This window comes from Trachypithecus francoisi, unplaced genomic scaffold (genome assembly GCF_009764315.1).
Source record: "Trachypithecus francoisi isolate TF-2019V2 unplaced genomic scaffold, Tfra_2.0 Lachesis_group1, whole genome shotgun sequence".
Taxonomy (NCBI): Eukaryota; Metazoa; Chordata; class Mammalia; order Primates; family Cercopithecidae; genus Trachypithecus; species Trachypithecus francoisi.
Genome location: NW_022681454.1, coordinates 155,375,188 through 155,402,341, shown reverse-complemented (window position 1 = coordinate 155,402,341; position 27,154 = coordinate 155,375,188). Strand labels below are relative to the sequence as shown.

The 27,154-nt window shown below is 34.5% G+C and overlaps 1 protein-coding gene across 2 annotated transcripts in view; it reads left to right on the top strand.

Annotated features, from left to right (window-relative positions):
* Positions 1–27,154, top strand: part of FSTL5 (follistatin like 5) — an 812,556-nt gene that overhangs the window by 420,677 nt on the left and 364,725 nt on the right. For both annotated transcript variants that reach the window (XM_033215581.1, XM_033215579.1), the window contains exon 6: positions 4,252–4,372. In XM_033215581.1, the coding sequence (XP_033071472.1) occupies positions 4,252–4,372 (121 nt within the window). The remainder of the gene's footprint in view (positions 1–4,251; positions 4,373–27,154) is intronic.

The window sequence follows — 27,154 nt, the reverse complement described above, 5'->3', positions numbered from 1 at the left end:
AATTAGAGGAGCACTGGGCACTAAACATATTACTTCAACATGATCATGATTAGTTTGGGGAAAATATTTTTGCAAAGGATGGAGAAGAACTCAAATAACTTCAACATATGAGTGGTGCATTGCTTCATGAGTTCACAATTGCTATTTCTCACCTGTCCTCACCAAAGAGTAAATAAGTGAACATAGAACTAGAAGATCCTATTTTTCTGTCCTTCTCTCCCCTACACCCATAGCTTCATAGCCATGGCTTGCCTTCACGTTGTCGAAATCAATCCCATGTCTTGTATATCTTCCATGAAAAGCAGCATAATAATCCTGTACTTCCAAATCTTCCCCTAATCCCAGAGATCTAACACCCACACTTCTCTACACTAGGGAGACAGTACCTTTACATCCTCTTCTGGCACATTCAATTTTTCTTCTCACTTTTATTTATTTTTATATCACTTTTCATTCTATGGCTATATATATATATATATATATATTTACTACTATATTTCTTTGCTCTCCCTTCACCAGCATATGAGTTTCATATGGAAAAGATTTTTGTCTATCTTTTGTGCTGCATTTTCAGAGTTGTGGATAATGCCTGACACAAGTAGGCAGTCTGAAAGGATTTGTTGAATGGATGATTAAATAAGTGAGTGAAGGCGAATAGTAAAAACAGTAAAGAGAATAGTTCATTTTGAGGATGTCCAAGTTTTTTTTATTGTTTATTTTGGAACAAAAGAGAATACAATACCAAGACAGTGAGTCATTCCTGATTTGTTACAGTCCTTTTGCAACTCTGACCATTCTATTACATTGAAGTTCAAAATGTACTCCCTCTTCCATGCTGTGTGTCTGAGCTCCCCTGAGGCCATCCATTCTGCTAATACTTCTATTTTTTCACACTGAACCAAACCATTGGGAGGCCCAAGAGTCATATAATTTGACCTTTGACCAGTGGAAAAAAAGTGTAAAAGATTTTACTTTGATAGCCTTAAGGCTATCCAACTCCTTAAGGAGTTTACCAACTTTAGTAGGTTTGGGAAACATCCTCACCATTTTATCAGAGGTAACAAGTGAAAATCTGATTGGTCTTTTTGACCAATCAAGATCATAAGATGGTATCTTGTTACCTCTTAAACCACTTATTATCTCTTATATCATTTTATAAGAGGTATAATGGTATGAGATAACGAATAGCATGAGATCATGAAGTATCATCACGGGATGTTTGAACATGTATTCAAATATATTTAGTGAATCTGGCAGTGTCATGAATTGCTAGTCAAGGACTAACATGTGCCTTTTGAGACGTCTACAGTGAGTTTTTTGGAATCAGTGTCAAACACTAAATGAAAGAAGGGCAAGGAACTATCTAAGTTCTACAAGTTTGGATCCCCCGTGCCAAAGGGTGGTTACTGTGGACTGAGAAAGGAAGTCTACTTGTATAGTTTTTCATACTTTCTTTCTGACCATCAAACACTCATGACTGTAAAGCTATAAAAATTCTGGGTATCCGGGAGGCAGAGGTTGCAGTGAGCCAAGATGCGCCACTTCACTCTAGCCTGGGTGACAGAGCAAGACTCTGTCTCAAAACAAACAAGCAAACAAACAAACAAAAACAAACACACAGACAAAAATTCGGGATATCTAAACCAATTTTTCAATGCTGACTGAAATGTCCTATAAACACATAAAACATTATACGTTAAATATGTGCCATTTTTATATCAATTATACCTCAGTAAAGAAGTGAAAAAAACAGAAAAGAAGAAAAGTCATAGGAAAGTACCTCCCTCAGTAGTAAACACCAGAATGTGACAAAGCTTCCCATCAGGACACACGAAGGAGAGAAATAATTACTAAGAATCATGTTTGGAGTGGGGATTTCATTGACCACTTAAATGAGATAAATGAGCAGACAGATATTTGAAATATTTAGAATAAGAAAATTAATCTGCTTTGTCCTATGCATGGATACGCTTCAGTATAGATGATAAGGGCTTAAAAAAATAAGAAGTTTATTAGCCAGGACCGGCTTCTTAAGGTCACAAGCATTAAAATGGCCTGCCCAGCGTAAGCTGTATCATCATGACCAAGTCAAGGCTAAGATCAAATCAAGATCAAACTAGTATTATGCAAGAGCCAGTGATAAGTATAAAGTGAGAAGTCCAGTATCTTGGTCTAATACATTTAAGTTTGTAAAATATTAAAACAGAAATAAACACGAGACAGAAAATGACAAAAGCTTTGCTCCCATCTTTGTGCTCCTCTGTATTTACAAATAAATAAGAGACTAAAAGTCATAAAATGTCTGAACAAAGTCTGGTGTCACTGCATCCCAAATATTACCACAACACTAACATTGCACATCTTTAATGCATAAAGGGATAGAATTGTGCACACTGCCCCTATTCCTAGCCCCCAGGAAAAGTCAAAAGTCATTTTCTATGATATAACCAATAACAAATGGAGAATGACTGAGAGCTCTGTTGCTTTCTAAATAGAAAAACGGTTATATATATACATATTATATATATATATAAAATATATTTTATTAAGCTTATAGAAGAGATGGCTTCAGCATTATGTAGTTTCGTTAACCCATCCAGCTGGACTGTGCAAAGGTTTAGGGCTTGCCATCTACAAGTTCTATGTATATGGGTCAGTTAAACCAGATAAGCTTTTCGCCTTTTTTATTCTTCAAGGTAACAAATAATCAGCTTAACCAATATAAGGTTAACACTGTTAGATACACAAAAATAAAGAACTCACTGAGTTGCAAAAGTTCTATTTAGCACTGCATGTGCTAACATTACGTATCACTGCTTAGCTGGCTCGAGGGTGCTGGAGGCTCCTGTGACCCAGATGCTTAGCTCCATTTTCAGAGTTATCTCCTCAGCCTATCTACACTCAGACATCATGAAACGTTCAACACAGGAGTGTTCCAGAAAAGGTGAAAAAATAGCTCAAAAGCATCTGAGGATTTTTAGAAAGTAGCATCGCCAATCTGCCTTTGCTGTACTAAAGAAAGTCCAAGACATTCTGCTCCACCAAAAGAAACGATAATTCATTGTGAATGTGCAACCATAACATGCACAAGCCAATGTCTGGAAGTCTGCAGTGAATTATTTAAAGAAGCAATGCATTATGTAAAAATTACTATTTTTAATGTTAAATGATCACTTTTGAGTATATGCTGTATGTTACGTCTTACACCTGACTCTGTGTGTGTGTGTGTGTAAATCTTCACATTCATTTTCTAACTGAGGAAAGCTTAAATGATTTGCCAGAAATTATTGAGGTATTAAATGGTGTTGGCAGGTCCCGAACCCAGAGCCACCTGATTTTGAAGCCTTTGTTTTCTGATTATACTGCACTACCTTTCAAACAAACCAACCAACCACTGTGATGCACAGCTTCAAGCAATATAAACCCCTGCCTTTGTATGTGAGAGAGTATGAAAAACCACGGACATAGCTATGCAGCTACCACAATAGAAATGTCTGAAAAATATTGGGAAGCTCTGTTATATGACAGGAAATAGTCAAAATCAGTAGAGTACCAAAACGCTGCAGCCACAGTCCATAGACTAGAGCACAGACTAGAAAAGAAGTTTGATGATTTTCTTCACTCATGCCTGGATAGATTTTCATCATCAATTGGTGCATTAATTCTATCTGGCTCCTGGAAACAGTCATTTGCTTAATAGCTCTTTTGTGACCGAGGGAATTCATGCACAATCTCAAATGACTTAACTTCCAGCTGGGGAGGAGTTTAGGCAGAGAAGAAAAAAATAACCTAACTTCATTATTTTACAAATCATATGAGGAAAAAAGTTGGAAAAAACTGTCTCACTACTTCTGTTGGGAAAGATCACTGTTCTATTTTGACATAGGTCACCGAGACACAGGAGGCAATTTTCATACAGAAGTATTTCCTTGAGTCAGTATAAATGGAGCAAAGAAAATGCATGAAATACAAAATGTTCTTTAAATGTTCAGATGTGTTGCGTCTCACTGTGAAACTTTTATATTAGAACATTTGAACAAAATTGTAATTACCTATCTTAACATCATAACTTTATATCTTTGAAAAGGTTAAAAATAATTGTTCAGTAACTAAAAACCTGGATTTTTCCAAAATTGAGTTCTTTGCCCTGCTGCAGACATGAAATGATTATGTGATTATTACATATAATAAATTATATTATAGAAATTTTAAGACACAAATATAAAGGTATGGTTATAATTTTCTTGTTAGGTGATAAAACAGGAAGAACTTGGCAAGGATCTCTTTGCTTGTACTTTGTATGATCTATTGAAATACGATGATTTTAATGCTGACAAGCACCTGGCTCTTGAAGAATTTTATAGAGCATTCCGTGAGTACAAGATTCATTCTCCAATTTCTCTTTGTTATTTTTCCTGTTGCTTTCCACAATATAATCTGTTTGCTTGCTCTCATAGTACAAGCTGTTTCTTAAGAAAAGTTACATAATTTAGTGAATTTAAGTTTCAAGTTGTATTGAAACACAGAGAAAAGCTAAGGGATTTAGTAGTTCTGAAATAAACAGAAATATTTGATAACTATGAATATCATCAATTCTCATTGATTATAGTTTAAGACATTAGGTTCTCAATGCTGCTTCCAAGATTATTTTAGAGCAGGAGGAGCTTTTCACCAGTTGTCACCATGTATCAAAAACAATTATTTACACAGTCAAATTTTTTTTATTATTATTATACTTTAAGTTCTAGGGTACATGTGCATAACCTGCGGGTTTGTTACATATGTATACTTGTGCCATGTTGGTGTGCTGCACCCATCAACTTGTCAGCACCCATCAATTCGTCATTTATATCAGGTATAACTCCCAATGCAATCCCTCCCCCCTCCCCCCTCCCCATGATAGGCCCCAGTGTGTGATGTTCCCCTTCCGGAGTCCAAGTGATCTCATTGTTCAGTTCCCACCTATGAGTGAGAACATGCGGTGTTTGGTTTTCTGTTCTTTTGATAGTTTGCTTAGAATGATGGTTTCCAGCTGCATCCATGTCCCTACAAAGGACACAAACTCATCCTTTTTTATGGCTGCATAGTATTCCATGGTGTATATGTGCCATATTTTCTTAATCCAGTCTGTCACAGATGGACATTTGGGTTGATTCCAAGTCTTTGCTATTGTGAATAGTGCCACAATAAACATATGTGTGCATGTGTCTTTATAGCAGCATGATTTATAATCCTTTGGGTATATACCCAGTAATGGGATGGCTGGGTCATATGGTACATCTAGTTCTAGATCCTTGAGGAATTGCCATACTGTTTTCCATAATGGTTGAACTAGTTTACATTCCCACCAACAGTGTAAAAGCATTGCTATTTCTCCACATCCTCTCCAACACCTGTTGTTTCCTGACTTTTTAATGATTGCCATTCTAACTGGTGTGAGATGGTATTTCATTGTGGTTTTGATTTGCATTGGCTAGCCATAAGTAGAAAGCTGAAACTAGATCCTTTCCTTACTCCTTATATGAAGATTAATTCAAGATGGATTAGAGACTTAAATGTTAGACCTAATACAATAAAAACCCTAGAAGAAAACCTAGGTAGTACCATTCAGGACATAGGCATGGGCAAGGACTTCATATCTAAAACACCAAAAGCAACGGCAGCAAAAGCCAAAATTGACAACTGGGATCTAATTAAACTAAAGAGCTTCTGCACAGCAAAAGATACTACCATCAGAGTGAACAGGCAACCTACAGAATGGGAGAAAATTTTTGCAATCTACTCATCTGACAAAGGGCTATTATCCAGAATCTACAAAGAACTCAAACAAATATACAAGAAAAAAACAAACAACCCCATCAAAAAGTGGGCAAAGGATATGAACAGACATTTCTCAAAAGAAGACATTCATATAGCCAACAGACACATGAAAAAATACACAGTCAAATTTTTTAACTTCACTGGAAAACCAAAATGGATTAACAGATGTAGTTTGCATGTATTTGAAGGGCAATGATTGACATTCGAATGAAGAGTTTTATTTTTATTAAAGTACTTTGGAAAAATTGATACATGTTTGAATTGCCAAAGTGTGTCTTCAGATTGACTAAATGTGTTTTTTAGAACAGCGTCATAAAGATGATTAACCAAAATTACATACCAGGTTATTCTTTAAAAATAATTCAAAGAGGCCACTAATGGGTGGCTTATGCCTGCAATCTCAGCACTTTGGGAGGCCGAGGTGGGCGGATCACCTGAGGTCAGGAGTTCAAGACCAGCCTGGCTAACATGGTGAAAACTCGTCTCTACTAAAAACACAAAAATTAGCTGGGCGTAGTGCCACATGCCTGTAATCCCAGCTACTTGGGAGGCTGAGGAAGGAGAATCACTTGAACCCAGGGGCAGAGGTTGCAGTGAGCCAAGATGGTACCATTGCACTCCAGCCTGGGTGACAGAGCAAGACTCCATGGCAATAATAATGATAATTAATAATAATAATAATATAGTTGAAAGAGAAAGGACTAAGAAACAATCAACAACAACAACAAAAAAAACACAAGGATTTAGAAGCTATGTGTAAAAGAAAGACAAGTAAATTTACTAGTTAGTATTAGAAAATCACCAAAGGAGGAAAATTAAACAGGATTCGGTTTAATTCAGAACTTGAAACCAAAATTCTTGTATTTTTTTTCTTTTTTTTTTCAGAAAAGATAGGAAGTAGAATATGTACTTGCAGGTAAAAAGGTCTTTTTTGAATTATGCCCCTGACATTTAGCCATTTATCAGCTGTCTGATGTTGGAGAAGTTACTTAAATGTATTTTTCTTCTTAAAAATTCATATAAATAAAGATAATTTTTTTACTCTAATTTTTATTAAAACACTGTATTATATTTTATGTGATCATTTATATAAGCAAAATAATATATGAAAAATAGTTGTAGCTTATAAATTTTTAAATCGTGATAAAAATACATTCTTTGGATATGGTTAAGTTGTATTTTCACTTTAAGTTACTAGGCAGAATACAACACAGGATGATCCGGTAAACTGTTAGTTCTTTATAAGGGTATTGTTAGGTTAGGTACTTTTCAAAAATGATAAAATGAAAGCAGCATTGGCAGGACGTGGTGGCTCATGCCTGTAATCCCAGCACTTTGGGAGGCTGAGGCAGGCAGATCACCTAAGGTCAGGAGTTTGAGGCCAGCCTGGTCAACATGGAGAAACCCTGTCTCTACTAAAAATACAAAAATTAGCCGGGCATGGTGGCAGGTGCCTGTAATCCCAGCTACTCAGGAGGCTGAGGTAAGAGAATCGCTTGAACCCAGGAAGCAAAGGTTGAAGTGAGCCAAGATCATGCAATTGCACTCCAGCCTGGACAACAGAGTGAGACTCTGTCTCCAAAAAATAAAAAAAAATAAAAAGAATGCAGAATTATTATTCTACTTTATACAAAGGAGGTGAAATACACAGAAATTAACAAATAGGTAACTGAGTTTCTAATCAAACTCATGTTGTCCTAATTATGAAGTCTATGTGTTTTTCACTATGCTTCCTGCTGTAGTGGGCATTCTTTTGTGTGCTCATGATGGCAGGATAACAGGGAGAAAATGTGGTTTGTCAGGGAAAAACTTATGTGTACATATAATCGTGTGTGTGTGTGTGTGTGTGCATATGTCTATATGAATGATACTATCATATAAGATAGAAGGGAATAGGTGTTATTTAAAAGCCTATAAAATATTACGTAAGTTGAAAATATGATATTTAGTTTTGGAAATCAGGGATACCTTATGAAGGTGGTGGAAATTAAATAATTAAAATAATCTTAAGGACAAGTGAATTTAAACTTTTGGAGATGAGCAAAGGGTAGTGAACAGAAAGAATAACATAAATTAAAAGGCAGATATTTGATATATCAGGGTATTTAGAAAAAGCTAACCCAACTGCATTTTCTGTTGTAGTTTGAAATTTTATGAAAATGTAAAAATTATTTTGGGCATTTTACTAAATAATTTTAATAAATAAGCAGTCTAATCTCCTAACCGCTACCTCCATCTCTCAACAGAAAGATACACAGACTTGACTAACAAAAGTAGGCAAAATCTACAGCCATGCTTGGAAATCATTTCAATAGTATATAGTTTACCCAGCATCAACAAGAGTCTTAAATGGATATGTTTGTGTAAGATATTTATTCAAAATAGAGTTATTGTTGGTGGTGTGACAGTGGAAGAGAAACAATAAAAATATGTGAATGAATAATATGTTATTTTTGTGATAGCCAGCAAAGACACTGAAAAGCAATCCCTGGCCCTATCAGTAAAAATAATCTTGCCTAGAATACTACTGCTTGCACCTGTCAAGGGGAAAAATAATCCTGTGTTCTTGGATGTAATTTGATGTTGCTACAGAAAGTAAGGTACATCAGAACATTGTCCTTATAAATAACATTTTACAAGTCAGAAATCTAAATAATCAATAAAAAGCTTTGATAAAGATATAGTAAAACACATTACATATAAAGTACTAGGGAATATTGAATTTGGATAGAAGGCAATCTATGTGGATTTCATTAACTATTAGAAAGTAATATGCTAAAAATTTTATGGAAATTATTTGTAGTAAATACAATGAATTTAGTGAATATAGTAATGATTCTGCCATTAGGTCAAATTTATGTATAATACGAAAGGTCTACATTTTTAGTCATAAAGAGATGTTAGTTGGGTAATGAACTTGCTCGGCAATCAGCAATCATGAGATTACTTTTTCTTTTTAGGTAATCAAAACTATTCCATAACAATGATAAAATGATGTTCACAACATCATTTAGTGGAAAAATGTTTTTCTAAGTAATGCTGCAATTATAGGAAATATTTTAATATTCTTTTTGGTCTCACCAAGCAAACTTCTTGTAAGGTATTACATTTTCAGTGCTTCACCCTTATTTAAATTAGGCATCAAACTATATAGTGATTCCTCAGAGATACAGAACTGACCTGTGTGGATTGTGTCTGCATTAGTGAGAAGATATTTATACTTTAATGAGAATTATAAACACATCCATTTCTTTTTCTCCCTCCATAAAATTACCTGATAACTAAATCCACTTGGGTTTTATGAAGTTTAGTGACAGGCTTTGTATAATTACATGATTTTACAAAGTTGTAAAATACTAAGGTATCATGAATAAAAAATGTATAACACTAATGGGAAAAGGAATCTATTCAAAAATAATGTATTATGTACCTTTGTGTATAGGGTGTTGTGATAGTCACAGCTACTTACAAAGATAAGTTTCCTTTCCCCTAGGAATATATAATCTCAGACGGACAGTGATCAAAATGACAGATGTAGTAAGACTAAAAAGGAGGCATTTTTTCCACATCCGGGATGCATTCCTCCACATACTTTGTAAAAAGAAGCTCAGAAAGCTAAAAAAGCGTTAAGTGAATATCCAGAGGGATAAACTAAGGCAGAAGAAGTTAGAAACCTGTCATGATCTATTAATTGTTTTCTGGTGGATACAAAGGTAGACAGATTTCTTGAGTTCCAGGTTCTTACTCTCCGCCATGGTATAAAATGGAAGATAGTAAAGGGTAATCTGCAAACAGGAAAAAGTTAATGGCAAAAAAATAGCACATTATCAAGTGTTCTTATATTATTGCAGTGTTATTGCAGTAGATATAAGGTGTTTTTCAAAAATACCTTTTATCTTTGTGGATTAGATAAATTATTTTAATATTTTACCATAGATATTGAATGGTCAATTATTTAATTTTTCTTCATATTTTTTGGTATTGTTAATAATTGTTAATAATTGATTTTTACTAACATATTTGAAATAAATCCTTATTGTGTGCTTCAAGTATTTCATATCACGCCTTGTTTGATTAACAGACTTAGAAAGCTATTTAATAGGATCCAATAAATAGTAAGTTTAGTGACATACTTTTGAATATAGAGAGGAAATACCAAATTCTCTGGTAAGATGGGAAGGTGGTGTACATCCTTCACCCTGGATTTTGTTGTCATGAGTATATTCAGTAAAGTGTGTTCATTTTCCGATGCATAAGTTTTTCGTAGAATTAAAAATGAGTTAATAGTGCTATTATTCTATACCAAGTGCTAAATATTTCATTGTCTTCCAATTCAAATTTAATCAAATTGTAACATTAAGCATGATTTGCATGGAATACTATACTTCTGATTTACATCTGTCAGTAAGTACAAGTGATTTGCCATCACACCAGATGACCACACACTAACTGAGGCGTTTAACTTCAGAAGTGATGTTCAAAAAAATGCCTTTATTTGCTTAGGTTATGAAACTCAATTGAAATGGTGAAGTGATGTTATATGCTTATTGCTTTTAGAAATGAATTACTTCATTTAGAGTTTCTAGATAATCAAGAGTGGTATAATTGACTACTACACAGAGAAAGAATTTTTGTTTTGAAACTACTTCCTACGTACTTCATTTCCTGAGTTAAATAATGAATTACTTTGACTGTAGTACTAAACCTTAAAATTGTGTGAAGTCTTATGAGGAGTATGAACTTTTAAAACCGTATGAGACGTTTTGGTAAATGTGATAGATTTTTGAAGTGTTATTAAACTGTTCAAAGTTGCAGCTCCCAAAACCATATACATATATATGTACTTTAAGATGTGTATGTATTTTTGTGTGTTCAACTTCTAATGTTAAACTATTAAAAATTTCTGTTAATTCAACATGATCTTTATATCTACAAATATCCAAAAGAAGGTATGTTTCTAGTAGGCATAAAAATAATTAAGTTTTTGTCAGTAAAATACATCAACTGTGAACATCATATTAACACTAATTAATATGACATTCGTTGTATAATAGTTCTATTGTTCTTTCTTTAAAAGAAGTAACTATAATTCTAAAATTCTAAAATATTTTTAAAAATTTTAAATCACCTAATTATTAATGCTTGTATTCAAAATATTATAACTTTGTATGAACACTTCTTAGTGCAATATAGATTTGATAACGACATTATGAGGAAAATAAAACTCATTTTCCAGGGAAAGCAGAACGGCTACACTAAAATATTACTTATTGAAAGCTTCTAATAATTAGAAAAATAAAAATGAATATTACATTACCATTCATAGATATTAGATCATTAGTATATGAAAACCTTTATTTGAGAAAAATAGCAGAGGTTAGTGAACAAAATTAAGATGTTGCACTAATGTAGTGATGATGGGGCCAGAACCAAAGAAGCAACAGTAAAAACGAAGGAATGTGACCATGTCTGTGAAATAGCTTATAAACAGAATTAACTTGAACTGCTGAGTTATTAGATATACATGACAAGGAGAGAACTTGAGTCAAGGATTTGCCCAGATTTCTAGCTTGCCTACTAAGGTGAGTGGTGTTTCTGTTTATTAAAGCAGGGGTCACAGGAAGAGATGCAAATTTAGGGAAAGACATTGAGTTAAATTTTGGACATGTTGGTATATTTTTTAAAAATACACGAACTTCTGTTTGGAGAATACTGTGGTTCGAGTAGGTGACCTCAGCCAGAAATAAAGATATGGAATATACAGGTAGAAACTGAAGCTCTGTCAGAAGGCTGGGTCATTCAAGATGAGCATGTAAAGAGAGAAAGAACAAGCAAAAGTGGAGGAGTTGAGAACCATCTTAGTGGCTATCATAACAAAATATGGTAGACAGTTGGCTTCAACAATAGAAATTTATGTCTCATAGTTCTTGAGATGGGGAAGTCTAAGATCAAGGTACCAGTCAATTCAGTGTCTGGTGAGGGCTGTCTTCCTGGCTTGTAAGCAAATGCCTGCCTTCTTGCTGCATTGTCACCAAAGAGAGAGAACGCTCTCTGATGTCTCACTTTATAAGGACACAAAACCTATCAGATTAGGACCTACCCTAATGACCTCATTAAACCTTAACGTTATTTTAGGGCCTATCTCCCAGTATAGTCACACTGAGGGTTAAGGCATTAACATATGAAGTTGGAGGAGACACAATTCAGTCCATACCAGAATTAAAACTGAAATGCATTTTAACGGGTGGTGTCCAAAGCAGGGCACCACCATGACATTTTACTAAGGAAGAATTGAACATTTTTCAAAGCTGAGTCCAAGGCAAAAAAAAGTGAATTCTTCTTGGCCACTAGGTTTGGCAGTAAGGAACTTAATGGTAGCTTTGGTAATGAGACTTTCAATATAGATGTAGGGGCAGAAGCAAAAGTGCTGATGGTTGAGAGGTTGGATGTAAGAAAACTGAAAAACAATAATGCTGGATAAAGGAGCAGAGCATATAAGCATCCATCAAGTATGAATATATTTAGATAAAATCCAAAACAGTTAAAACTACTCTATGGTTTTAGAAGTTAATATGATGGTAGCTTTTGCAAGAAAGGAAAAGGAATGGGATGAAAACATCAGGTCATCTATGGTGCTGGAAATCTATCATCTATCTATCTATCTATCAATCAATCAATCAATCATCTATCTATCTATCATCTTTCTATATTTAACATCCATAGTGGTTTCACAGGCATCCTTACTTTGTTCAAATGTACTGATTTATACATCATAATGTGTCACTACTTTGTATCTCTGCCATTTAAAAAATAAAACAGCCGGGCGCGGTGGCTCAAGCCTGTAATCCCAGCACTTTGGGAGGCCGAGACGGGCGGATCACGAGGTCAGGAGATCGAGACCATCCTGGCTAACACGGTGAAACCCCGTCTCTACTAAAAAAAATACAAAAAAATTAGCCAGGCGAGGTGGTGGGCGCCTGTAGTCCCAGCTACTCGGGAGGATGAGGCAGGAGAATGGCGTGAACCCGGGAGGCGGAGCTTGCAGTGAGCTGAGATCCGGCCACTGCACTCCAGTCCGGGCGACAGAGCGAGACTCCGCCTCAAAAAATAAATAAATAAATAAATAAATAAATAAAATAAAAAATAAAACAACAAAATTTGCCAGGGCAACTGAATTCACCTCTGGCATAGAGCTCATGAATTGTCTCTGAAAGACTAAACCTTGCATTCAAACACAAAGGCATTGATAATTCTAAGCTTACCTTGATTTGGGAATCATTGTGTTAGATGTTACAGCTGCTACAAGATAATCCCATATATACAGATCATCGTAATATGAAATCTTGCAGCAATTGAATCACCCGACATATTTCAAGAATAACTCTCCTATTACATAGTAGCATTACAAAATTAATAATGTGCATGTTGGTTTGTATGATTATCCTTTTTTTTTTTTTTTTTTGAGCTAAGTTTTCCCTCTGTCACCCAGGCTGGAGTACAGTGACACTATGATAGCTCACTGCAGCCTTCAGCTCCTGGGCTCAAGCAATCCTCCCATTTCAGCCTCCCAAGTAGTTAAGACTACAAGAGTGTGCCACCTCATTTGGCTAATTTATTTATTTATTTAGTAGAGATGGGACTTTGCTATGTTGCCCAGCCTGGTCTCAAACTCTTGCCTTCAAGTGAGCCTCCCAAAGTGCTGGGATTACAAGTGTGAGTCCCTGTGCTAGGGCTGATTATAAAACATTTTATGTTACAGTTCATAGCTATTCCCTGGCTACTTTGGGAAATACCACTCAGCACCATTTCCTTGCTTTCTACTCTGTGTTGCTGTTGCTATCTGGGTTCTTACGGAAAAGATTTTCCAAAATGGTTGCTGAGACCCAGCCTATAGACATGTATTCCAAACGGACAGTTTTTTGCTCCTAAACATAGGAAATTATTTTTATACGCCAACTGTAATGGAAAGAGAGAAAGAGAAGCAATACCAATTTCAACTGAATTTTTTTTAAGTCTTAGGTTTTCCCATTGTAAAATAACCCCATCCTTCATTATGTCCTTTAATCTCCCATTTGTAAGATTATATTAATGGTTTGCTGCTATTGTGCCTTTAGGGTTCTTTTTTTCACCTATAGTATCTGGCATTCTCCACACTCTGATCTCTAACTGGTACATTTTGCTTGCTAATGTAATGGTTTATAATCCTAAAAGCAGACACAATTAGACAGTTCAAGTGAAACATTTATCGTATTTATTTCTTTAAGTATTTACTTATTTGTCATACACATATTAATAGAGTAAGATCTTTTCTGACTCTAAGTGTAATTGCAGTACAATAAAATGAGAATTGACCAATCATTCTTATTTTCCACACTGTACCATATATTGTCGGTCATAACTTAGTGCATCTAACCTAAAATTTCTTTGTACTGATGACAGTATACTTATCTTAGGTAGGATTTGCCCGAGGATTATGTTTCAGACCTTTTTAGATTCCATGTATAAGTGAGACCATACAGTAATTTTTTTAAATGCAAATTAATATCATCTTTTATTGGCTGCCATTGTTTGAAAGTATCATAATTTTTAAAATTTTGAAGGTGATACTCTATTTATTATCATGCCCAAACTATCACTTTTATACCTAAAGAAACACTGTCTATTGAAACATAATACAAACAAAAAATGTTGGCCATCCTAATAATTTGAAATTTTCTAGCAGTCACGTTAAAGAAAAATCAGGCAAAATTGATTTTAATAAGATTTTACTTACTTAAACACGTCCAAAATATTATTATCATATCAACATGAGCATTAAGTGTATATTATTCATTCTTTTTTCTTACCAAGTCTTTGAAACCTGGTGTGTATTTGACATTATTACAGTACAGCATATCTCAATTGGATAAGCCAAATGTTCAACAGCCACGTGTAGTTAATTACTGGCTACCCTCTTGGACAGTGGAATATTAGAGTGTCAAATGATAACAACTTCCCTATCTAAAATTTTATTCCAATTATTTTAAATATGAATTTAAGTGCACATTCCATTTGTACATGAATAACATGGTGTGAACTTTGTATTAATATTTATTTTTCAGAAATTCAGAAAAATATATATTAAAATGAATGTAATTTCATCTAAGGGATGAACATACTTATATATATTCTCAACATAAAGAGAATATTTACTTTAGAAAGAGTTACATCAAATGTATTTATTGTGCCATATTTTTTGGATTCGGAGATGTGTTTGTCACATGGGTATATGCTGCAACGGTGGAGACTGGGCTTCTAGTGTACCCGTTACCTGAAGGGAAGATTTTACCAAGTAGTAATATTTCAACTCTCACTCCCCTCACACCCTCTGAGTATATTATCTTTCTCCTTTTTTTTTTTTTTTTTTGGAGACGGAATGTCGCTCTGTTGCCCAGGCTGAGGTGCAGTGGCACAATCTCAGCTCACTGCAACCTCTGCCTCCTGGGTTCACGCCATTCTCCTGCCTCAGCCTCCCAAGTAGCTGGGACTACAGGCGCCTGCCACCACGCCCGGCTAATTTTTTGTATTTTTAGTAGAGATGGGTTTCACCATGTTAGCCAGGATGGTCTTGATCTCCTGACCTCGTGATCCACCCGCCTCGGCCTCCCAAAGTGCTGGGATTACAGGCGTGAGCCACCGCGGCCGGCCTATTATCTTTCTCTTTATGTCCATGTATACCCATTATTTAGCTCCCACTTATAAATGAGAGCATGTGATACATGATTTTCTGCTTCTGTGTTAGTTTGCTTAGGATGATGGCACCCAACTCCATCCGTGTTGCTGCAAAGGACTTGACTTCATTCATATTTATGAAATACTGCATAGTATTTCACAGTAAATATGTACCACATTTTTTTAAATCCAGTCAAACATTGGAGGACACTTAGGTTGACTCCATGACTTTGCTATTGCGAATAGTGCTGCAATAAACATAGGAATGCAGGTGTCTTTTTAATATAATGATTTCCTTTCTTTTGGGTAGATACCCAGTAGTGGGGTTCATGGGCCAAATGGTAGTTCTACTTTTAGTTCTTTGAAGTATCTCCATACTGCTTTCCATAGTGGTTGAACTTATTTACATCCCCACCAACACTGTATAAGTGTTCCCTTTTCTCTGCATCCATGCCAACATCTGTTGTTTTTTGACTTTTTAGTAACAGCCATTCTGACTGGTGTAAGATGGTATTTTATTGTAATTTAAATTTGCATTTATCCAATGCTTAGTGATGTTAAACATTTTTTCATGTATTTATTTTTTTGCCACTTGTATGTCTTCTTTTGAGAAACATTTTTCTTGTCCTTTGCTCAGTTCAATAAAATATATTTAATGCCATCATGTACAAGTGTTTTTCAAATGCCCTTATTGATGGTCATTTAAATCATGTATTTTCTGTCCATAGTTAGTACTTTAAAAATAGCTTTTCTAATTTTTAAAATAATCTTATTTTAGTAACTAATGACTCATGTGAGACACTGTTCAGTCTGAGAAAAAAAAAAAAATGTTTCCCCTCTGCGTTATTTCAGTGCCACAATTAACAGTGAAACAGCTTGTAGGGAGCTGGTACAACCTTATATACCACACAGATTAATGTTTTACGTTCAATGTTTTGAAGTTTTACAAATAGCTCTAGAATATTCTTACCTCTGAGAACTCTAGGGAAATTACTATGATACATGGAACTTAATAATTATTTAAATATTTGAAAAATGCTAAAATACTTTTTCAGGGTCATCACAGTAAAAATAAATATATGTACATATGTACATATTTATATTTAAAAAGGTATGTTCAAAATACTTTAACATATCTTATAGTAATTCAGTGCGTGATACTTTTGTGGCAATTCCTTTTATAGGTATTTCAAAAATAATAAATTTGTTTTTAACATTTTTTACATGGAACAGAATAAATTGTTAATGCACATCTGTCTTTATACTTTTATACAAGTAATTAGTTTGATGATTATTAGCTATTTATTGCATATATACCTGATACTACTCATTAGTACTCATCAATGTTTTGATTGTTTTATACTATTTTGTTAAATAACAAAGTTGAATTTCTTAAGGATATTATATTATACATTCTCCTTTTAATTTATAATCTACCTCTATCCATGTAGTGTTACGGGGTGAGTAAATTTTTAGCACCATCTACCATTGCTATCATCCCTAGTAAATTTGGAAATAATTTTTATATGATAACAATTATATTTATGTTAAATTTCCAATATATATTTGTTATATCCTTAGGTGAAAATTAAAAATAGATTGAAATTAAATAAACATCAACAAATATAGAAACCAAGTGTGTACACTAAGTGCTGTGTAGCTGCCTGAGTAAGGATTTTGTTAGGGCCTGAGTGCTGTATATCATCTGAAATGCACTCGTAAAATGTGTTTTTCCTATTGGAAATTGTTGCTATAACAAGGAAGGAAACTGCAGTAAACTTGGTACTAATCATTCAAGTAAAGTAAACAGACCCTGTTTACCGCTGTTGTTACCGCTGACCATATGGGACAAACAAAAAGCATCTCTGATGTTTAAAGGTTTACTGAAGTTGCAGATTACAAATCACATTGAGAGGATATGCACATTCGTAGGTACTGTCTAGAGAACTTTGCAAGATTACCCTCTTTCTTTTCAGTGTTGCTTAATTAACATTAATGATAACACCTTATTGAATAAACAAGTAAATCAGACATTTTAGTATATGGCATATTGTACTTGTCTATTCCAAAAGAAGGAAACTTTTCAAATAAAAAATACACAAAGTATGTTGGAAAGGTGGGGAGAGACAGAAAAGAGAAAGAAAAAGAGAGACTGAAGAGAGAAGAAAGTCAGACAAAGAAGAATAAATGTGGTATATATTATGTAGTATTTTGAAGTTTAAAATTTATCAGCTGTGCAATGATCCACTTACATGATTTTACTCATTTAAATTAATATTTCAAGTCACATTTAACTTCATAGTAAACAATCAACATTTGTTATGTTCTTATTACATGACATTATTAAGGCTAGTTGCTACAAGTACAAAGATGGATAAGAAATCATTTCTGTTCTTTACTCTAGGAAATTAAACAGTAAAAGGCAATTACAATATAGTATCTCAAGGGACGATGTAAAAGGACCACCCACAAAGATGAATTCTAAGCAGAGATAAGTTTTGAATTACATATGCTCCTGAGTAAGAGTCCTTGGGGACAAAGTCCAAGAGGCCAGGTGCTTTTCTGCTAAGGGGAGCCCATCGGAGAAGCCTAAAGTGTGGGAAATTGCAAGCATTTGGGGGATTGAGGGGGAGACAAAGGTGCAAACTAGAAATTAGTGAAAAAAGAGGCTTCGGAGGGAGGGGTTAGAGTTTGAAACTTAGTGAGCACAATCATGAGAAATTGGGTCATTCACGTGGATATAAGCAAGACACTGACAGTGATACAGGGATTGTCATTTACATTTGAGAGATCATTTATGAAACTGAGTGCAAAATGCCTTAAGAAATAAGATGAGAAGCAGAAAGAATTGTAGATTGTGCAATCAGTTGTATTTTGGGGTCAATGATTTCATTTTCAAGAACTCTGCTATCATGTTGATGTCACATTGGTAACCTGAAATTGGCCCATGGTGGGAAACTTTACAGCACAGATATTGTCAAATGCTACAGTCATGTCCCTTACCCCGACACAGTACCACCACAGCTTAGAGAGCTGGCTTGCAAACATTCACCAGGGCACTACTGACTCAGGCTGCAATTCTCTACGTGATAAATTTTGAGGGATTGAACAAGGGCATTTGGGTAAATCAGAAGTTATGGATTTAAGGAATATTTACGAGAAAAGACTCAATAAAATTGATGATGGGTAAGGCTAACAATTTCTAGAAAAGATTCTTAGAATATTTACATTGTGCAATCCAAAGCAAATTCAAAGTTAGAAATAATCCTGACAACAAGTTTGTTGTGACTTTTGAGAAAGCACCTAAATAAATTGGTGACAACTTCCAACCTCAAATTAAAAAATAAATTCACACTATCTCCAGAAATTTTATTTAACAATGTATTATAGCAGAAATAATTTATATATGTGATGGGATAGATTTTGGTAAATAAAATAATTTCTGATGAATTTGTTAAAAATTTTCTGAGCTACTCAAGGATAAAAAATTGAACTCATCAAAGATTTTAAAGTTAAAATTTAACTTTTTTTTACTGATGAAAAACTTAGATTAAAAGAATATCAAAGTTAGTTGAGCAAACTAAATATTCGAGCCTCTGGTCATGTTTAATGGTGTCTGTACAACTCATATTCCCATTGACCATAATTCATTTTATTATAATCATATTTTATAAGAACTACCTATATTAGCATTCTGAAAATGACATAGGTGACAGCTCAACATGTTTTTATGATTACATCTTTGCTAGGATATATAAAGTGATAACACTTCTGAAATCAGGAATTTATATTATTGCTACAATGAGTGAGTTTGTTTTCTTTTTTACTTATAGTTTGACACATTTCTTTTAGAAAGAATATAATTTTTGTGGAGTACCATTAAAAGTGTAGATCCTTTTCCTGCCCTTTGTAGACATTTTACACTCAACTAAAAAAGTGTAATTAAATATTTTAACACCTTTTAAATATGTTTAAACAACAGGTGAAAATGCTATGTACACCACTGCCTATATATTGCACTGTTTTTATCACCCCATACTAAACAAATTTATCCTAATATGATGTTAGAAAAAGATTTTGTATTAGCACTGTGTTTCTAGTATTTATATCTAAGAAAGTAGCACATTTTTCTATATAGATACAGATGTTCAAAATAAAAAATGCCTGTAAAAGGTATTCATATGAGATCACACTGCCTCTTTCATCTGTGCTTTCTAATCCTTTGGGATGTATGAATATTTTTAAATGTTGATTTCAAACTGAACTCATCAAGTTATTACTTGCTGAAATATTAGAATTTTTAAAGGCTTTTTTTATAGTTTATGGAGATAGTGGAATTTATTAGCTTCAATCAAGATTATTTCCCCAAAGCCAGGCTATATTGTCACTGTTTTTTGTTGTTGTTGTTGTTGTTGTTTTTCTTTTTTGTTTGTTTGTTTGTTTGCCTTTTTAGGAAAGTATTTCTTTTTTTTTCCTCCAGAAACTATTCACTTTTGCTTCTGGATCCAATAAAGCAGAATAAATTGATCTGAGATTACCTATCCCTAAAACTCATTTTATAATTTGTATTACATGGCCTTTTACCATTTTTCAATGCATAGACAGACACTGAAAAACTACTAACACCTGAAAGCATTAAACTTTGGTTCTATATTATGTAACTGTCACCACAGAAACAAAATATCAGTTAGGAAAGTGTCTTCACATTTGCATGATAATATAATTCTAAAAGTGTTAGTTTGAACCAAAAAAAAGTTTTCTGAGCTATTTTTCAGGCTTTTCCTCTGACTTTAGCTGAGACATGATTTCAGCGTGTCGAGAACTGATCTATGCCAATTTGGTCATTAAGAGCCATTAAGTTCCTTTTAGTGACTATTAGAGACTATAGATAGTTAGCAGTGGATGAATTCCTTGTCACATCCCCAACAGAAACTGCTTCTGCTGCCAGGTGGTATTATATGAATATTTATATATGGTAGAATTAGGTGTAAGACTTGCCTTTCTCATTTGCCACACCTTCGTAAGTATATAGACATAAAGTTAGGGAAAGATGTATACCACTATTGGTGCTAAGCCATCTCATAGTAAGTTATAGAAAATATAATTCAACATTATAACAATGTGGGGATGATACAACTCATCTCAGCTTTGGCTTTACCAGTTCATTGGGCCTTGAAATCTATGTATAAGAGTTGAATGCATAATTAAATCATATTCATAAATTTGTGGTGCAGATAGAGTTTTTAAGTTAGCTGGACGGGAGCCTCAGAGAATGTCACTGTCCAAAAAAGTCGTCATAGTGATGTGTTCATTCCTTATGCATCCCTGACCATACATACGTTCAGTATTCTTGCTTGTAGTGTGCACAAAGGATCTATCTTTGGAAAAAATAGGATGATTAAAAAAAAATCACCTTGTATTGTTCATGTTCTTGTAATAGTGTTAGAATTTGCAACTGGTTGAGCATAACTGATTAAATGTTTCTGAACTTGTCAGCAATCTAGCAAGTAAACTCACATATTGAATTCTACTAGAAGGAAGAGTGCAAGCATATTTGAATCTAAAAATTCTGCTACATTTTGTTTAAAATAGGTTTCAGCTAAAACACGATCGCAGATGCAACTGCATAACTCTTCCTGTTGAAAACTTGTGAAGCTTATTATACTCATGTCTTAGCTTAAAATGATCTGTGAATATATAATTTTATGACCCAAGTATATTTATATTATTTTTAAATTTATAAGCATCTCTGATCTATGCCAATTTTTTATTTGTAAGCATTTTATGGAGAAAGAAGCTGCAAATGTGGCAGATTTAAAATATATCTACAAGACTTAATATTTTAAAATGACAATACTAGTCAACATAATCTACAGATTAAATGCAATCCCTATCAATATTCTAATAGCATTTTTTCAGAAATAGGGGGAAAAAATAAAGTTCATATGGAATTGCATGGACTCCTACATAGCCAAAACAATCTTGATAAAAGAAAAACAAAGGTGGAGGGGATCTCATTCTTTCTTATTTTAAAGCTTAGTACAAAGCCACTGAAATCAAAACAGTATGGTACTGGCACTAAAACACATGTAGACCAATGGAATGGAATAGAAGATAAAATAAATTCAAGAAATAAAACTTCCTACACATCGTCTAATCATTTTCAACAAGAGTCCCAAAACCATTCAATGGAGAAATAACAGTCTTTTCAACAACTAGTGCTGGGAAAACTGAATATCCATTTGCCCCCAGAACCAAAAACAAAACCCTTAAAAATCAATCAATGACCAAAAAGTAAGAGCTGATTCTATAAAACTCAGAAGAAAACATAGGAGTAACTCTTCATAACATTGTCTTTGGTAATGTTTTATGGGCTATAACAACAAAAACACAGGTAGCAAAAGAAAATATAGATATATTAGACTTCATCAAAATTAAAAACTTTCATACATCAAAGAACACTATCAACAGAGTGAAAAGACCACCCAAGGAATGGTAGGACACTGCAAATCATCTACATAATAACAGATTAATATAAAAATTGGCAAAGTACTTAGACAGATTTTTTTCAAAGATATACAAATATCTTCATTTTATATACTTAAAGATATATTAATATATTATTTGAATATACTTTTTGGTCATTTACCAAATAAGATGGCCACTGACTTTTATTTTTAATTTTTCTATTACTGCAAAAACACCACTAGGATGTTTTAGGATATTTGAAATAGGTTTCAGCTAAAATATGATGGCAAATACAACTGCATAATTTTTCATGTTGAAAAGTTTTGAAACTTATCATACTCATCGGCCAGTCTCTTCAACCCATCCTTGGCCCACTGGGCACTCTCACGTGGATTCTATTCTGGCGCTTCACTGCCATTTGTTCAAACCTAAACTCACTGTTTACCACATTTCAAAGACTACTCGTATTTCTGTGTTTCTAACTGAGAGCATTACATTACCCTATTTATAACCAGTTGTTACAGCACTAATAAAATTTTAAAAATTCTCTCCCTTGACTTCTTTTCTGGAGGAATGAAAAGTACATCTTGAATCTTTCCCCTTAAGAATTTAAAAACCGGTGCTCTCTCTCCGTCCTCAATATGATTCTAATAGCATTCTCATAGTTCAGCCCAGCATCATTTCTAGTTAATAATGCAGCTTTGTACATGATCCCACTACATTCATTGTTGTTGACTCTTAATCCAGTCCCTTTACAGGGCAGCAAGAATATCCTTCCTAAAATGCAAAGCTCAACCTGAAATCATTTTAACGGCCCTTCAATCCCCTCAGGATATTAAGTGGACCCTCCTTAACAAGTTTGTCTCTCAAATAACTAGTAGTTTATTTCCTCAGTTATTTTTTTTGCATTTTTTTTACTCACAAACTACAAGCTTGCCATACCAAAGTATTATCCAAAAATGCCACATTCCTTCTTGCTTTTTGATCTTTTTACCAGCTGTTTACTCACCTTAAGTCATAACACTAACTCACACTTTCCATAAGACACATTCTTCCTTCTGATTTCACTTCCTTTTCAGTCTCTAGGCTGCGTTTAATGGACTTGTCTAGATATTCTTATTAAAAAATCATACTTCTTGGGCAACACGGTGAAACCCCGTCTCTACTAAAATACAAAAAATTAGCCGGGCGTGGCAGCGTGTGCCTGCAGTCCCAGCTACTTAGGAGGCTGAGGCAGGAGAATTGCTTAAACCTGGGAGGAGGAGGTGCAGTGAGCCAAGATTGTACCACCACATTCCAGCCTGGGTGACAGAGTGAGACTCCATCTCCAAAAAAAAAAAAAAAAAACACACACACAACAGATCATACTTTTCCACTCTATCACTTACCACAGTCTTTTGTAATTTCCTGTGTATTTTGCTGTATTCTTCATTAGGTTGGAGGATTCCTTAGATCTGGAATGCAATCTATATTCACTCTCAGTTGCTCCCATAATAAATTTCTACCTTGGCTTAAAACAACACTAAGTTATTAACTTAGAGGCCTTTAGGTCAGAAATAAGATTAAAAAATCAAGGAGTCAGTACCAGGGCTGCATTCAGCTTCTGGAGGCCACTACAGAATTACTTGGCTCAACCCTCTACCTTTAAAACCAGTAACATTGTGCCAAATCTTCCTAAAACCACTGTCTTTCTGGTTCTCTTCCTTCTGCTGCCCTTTTTCACTTGTAAGGACACTTATGATTACATTTGACCCACCTAAATAATCCAGAATAATCTCTCCAGCTGAAGGTCAGTTAATTAGCTGTCTTAATTCTATCTGGTAAATTTAATTCCCCTTTGCTCTGTAACTGCTGTTTACAAAGATTCTGAGGACATCTTTTGGTGGAGGTCATTATTCTTCCTACCACACTGCTATGATCTGAATGCGTTTGTCTCCGCCAGATTCATATATTGAAACTTGATCATCAGTGTGATGACAATAGGAGACAGGTATTTTGGAAGGTGATGAGATCATGTGGGCAGAACCCTCATGAATGGGATTAGTGCCCTTATTAAGGAAGTCCTGGAGAGCTGCTTTGGCTCTGTCATCATGTGAGAAGACATTGAGAAGGAGCATCTATGAATCAGGAAGTGGGCCCTCACCACACGTTGAGTATGTCAGGACCTTGATCTTGGAATTTGCAGCCTCCAGAGCTTTGGGGAATAAATTTCTGTTGTTTATAAGCTTCTCCATTTATGGTGTGTTGTTACCACAGCCCAACGGACTAAGACATACGCTATTTGAGTACACAATATGATCTAAATACATATTTTATGAATGAAAAAATAATCACTGAATTCCAAAATTATGTCAAATTTATAAGTGTAAAACTTAATGTTTGTTCAATATTTATGAAAATTATTGCACAGACATAGCTTTACCATGTGTCAATACAACGTGATATAGTATAAATAACATGGAAATTCAAAGCAAGAGATACATTTTTGTCTCAACTATGCTTCTCACTGTTCTTTCTTTGAAGCGTTTAGTTCTTGAAGAATCATGTTTTTTTTTTTTTTTCTTTTATAACATGGGGGTTGAAATAGGGTCGGATATATTTATCTCATAAAAATACACTACTCAAATTAGGTAGTATATAAAAATTATTCCTAAACCTCCACAAGCAATTAGAATATTGTCAATCAAATACTAAAAGCAATACTACAGTATTTTAGGCTAGGCATAGTGGCTCACACCTGTAATCCCAGCACTTTGGGAGGCTGAGGTGGGTGAATCACTTGAGGTCAGGAGTTTAAGACCAGCCTAGCCAACACGGTGAAACCCCGTCTCTACTAATAATACAAAAATAAGATGGGCACGGTGGCACAAGTCTAATCCCAGCTACTCGGAAGGCTGAGGCAGAAAAATAGCTTGAACCGGGAGCCAGAGGTTGCAGTGAGCTGAGCTTGCGCCATTGCACTCCAGCCTGGGCAACAAGAGCAAAAATCCATCTCAATAAATAAATAAACAAATAAATAAATAAATAAATAAATAAAATAAAGCGATACTATCCTATTTTGAGCACGTTAATTACTATCTGGGATTATTTATCCTCAAATTACCTTTTGGACTTAAATATAAGGATGCTTTAAGTTTTAGAATAGTCTGTAAAAGAAACCAGATATTATCTCAACAATTTTTTTTTTTTTTACTTCTATGGAGTCCAACTATGCCCAATTTTAAAGACAAGTGTATTCATCTGGCTACTCATGTTTTAAACTTGCTAGATACCACAAAACAGAGATAACTTTTACATATTTCATTCTACTGCCATTCCTCCCCTCCTTTCACATTTCACTGGACATCTTACTAGGACGTTTACCTTTGTCTTTGGGTTCTCATCCTGGTGTGTTCCTAGAATCACGCTGGGCACCAAGGGGTCCTCAGTTTTTGCCCTCTGCGGTATACAAGTAGTCCCCATATAAGACAGCTTTGTCCAAATATTTGATTCAGTGTGTAGAAAATATGCAGTTCTGGCCGGGCGCGGTGGCTCAAGTCTGTAATCCCAGCACTTTGGGAGGCCAAGACGGGTGGATCACGAGGCCAGGAGATCGAGACCATCCTGGCTAACATGGTGAAACCCCGTCTCTACTAAAAATACAAAAAAACTAGCCGGGCGAGGTGGCGGGCGCCTGTAGTCCCAGCCACTGGGGAGGCTGAGGCAGGAGAATGGCGTAAACCGGAAGGCGGAGCTTGCAGTGAGCTGAGATCCGGCCACTGCTCTCCAGCCTGGGCGGACAGAGCGAGACTCCGTCTCAAAAAAAAAAAAAAGAAAATATGCAGTTCTACAAATGTTCTAAATTTGTGGAACGTTTTAGTGATAAAGAGATGCAAGCAAATTGTATTAATTTGCTAGGGTTGTGCCATAACAATGTATCACAGCCTGGCTGGCTAGAAATTCAAAATAAAGGTGGGTTTCTTCTGAGGCCTAAGGGAAGGATCTGTTCCCGGCATCTCTCTTTGACTTGTAGGTTACCATCTTCATGTCCACATGGCATTCTCCTGATATGCGTGGCAAGTTTCTGTGTCCAAATTTCCCCTTTTTATAAGGAAATCAGTCGTACTGAATTTGGGTGCACCTTAATGACTTCGTCTTCACTAATTACTTCTGCAACAACACTTTTAAATAAGGTCACGTTCTAACATACTGGAGATTAGAATGCCAACATATGAATTGGGGGAGGAATGTGTTAAACACGTAACACAAGTAGTCACATCAAACATTTTTAATAATTGAAACAGGAATTATGTGTACAAAAATAAAATGAAACAATTGTTGGAGTTTTCCTTTACAAATACTGTCTTATAAAAAATTGGACAAGAATATTTTTCTTTGTAAATTTTGGAAATAATAGAACACTTAAAAAAGAGCTTGACTGCAATCAGTGTAATTAAGAAATTGAGCAAGTGATTTAACCAAAATATGTAAATATGTGAGAATAGCCAGAAGAAACAACAAAAATGCTTTTAAGTATTATCAAAAAATGTGAATAAGTAAAGATTTATATTGTAGTTTAATATTTTGTTAGGCCAAACAGTTTTGATTTCCCATGCAATTTTCCAAGTATGTGAAGCATTATTATTTGAGTTTCATCAACACCGATTATGTGGTTACCTTTCAACGAGGTGTCCCCGTTATATCTTTATTTATTTCAAAACGCTTTGACATAATTCAAGCTACGATTTGATCACAGTTTATTATATTAATTATCCTGGTATCTGGGTCATTTTCAATGCCAGCTTTTCTGATTTTTATTTTACTCTTATTTATATAATGCATTTTTTCAGTTGCTTTTTTTGAATGTTTTATCTGGGAGAATGAATGAACATCCTTGCTCTATAACCATTCTTGACCTTCTTATTTTGTCATTGAGAAAAATTACTACTAATTATAGGATGAGCAATTATTTTGCAATTATTGAGCTAAATCATATGTATTGTAAAGGCTTCTCAGGCTTCTTAAGCCAGCACCATAAGATGATGCATTGTTAGGACTATTTATAGGTTAATGGCTACTTCTGAGCACAAAAACTTGGTTTAATGAGTCATCTCCATTTTATTTTCTTTATGTAAAATTGACGCTCTGAAGAAAATTAAGTGTTGCACAGAAAATG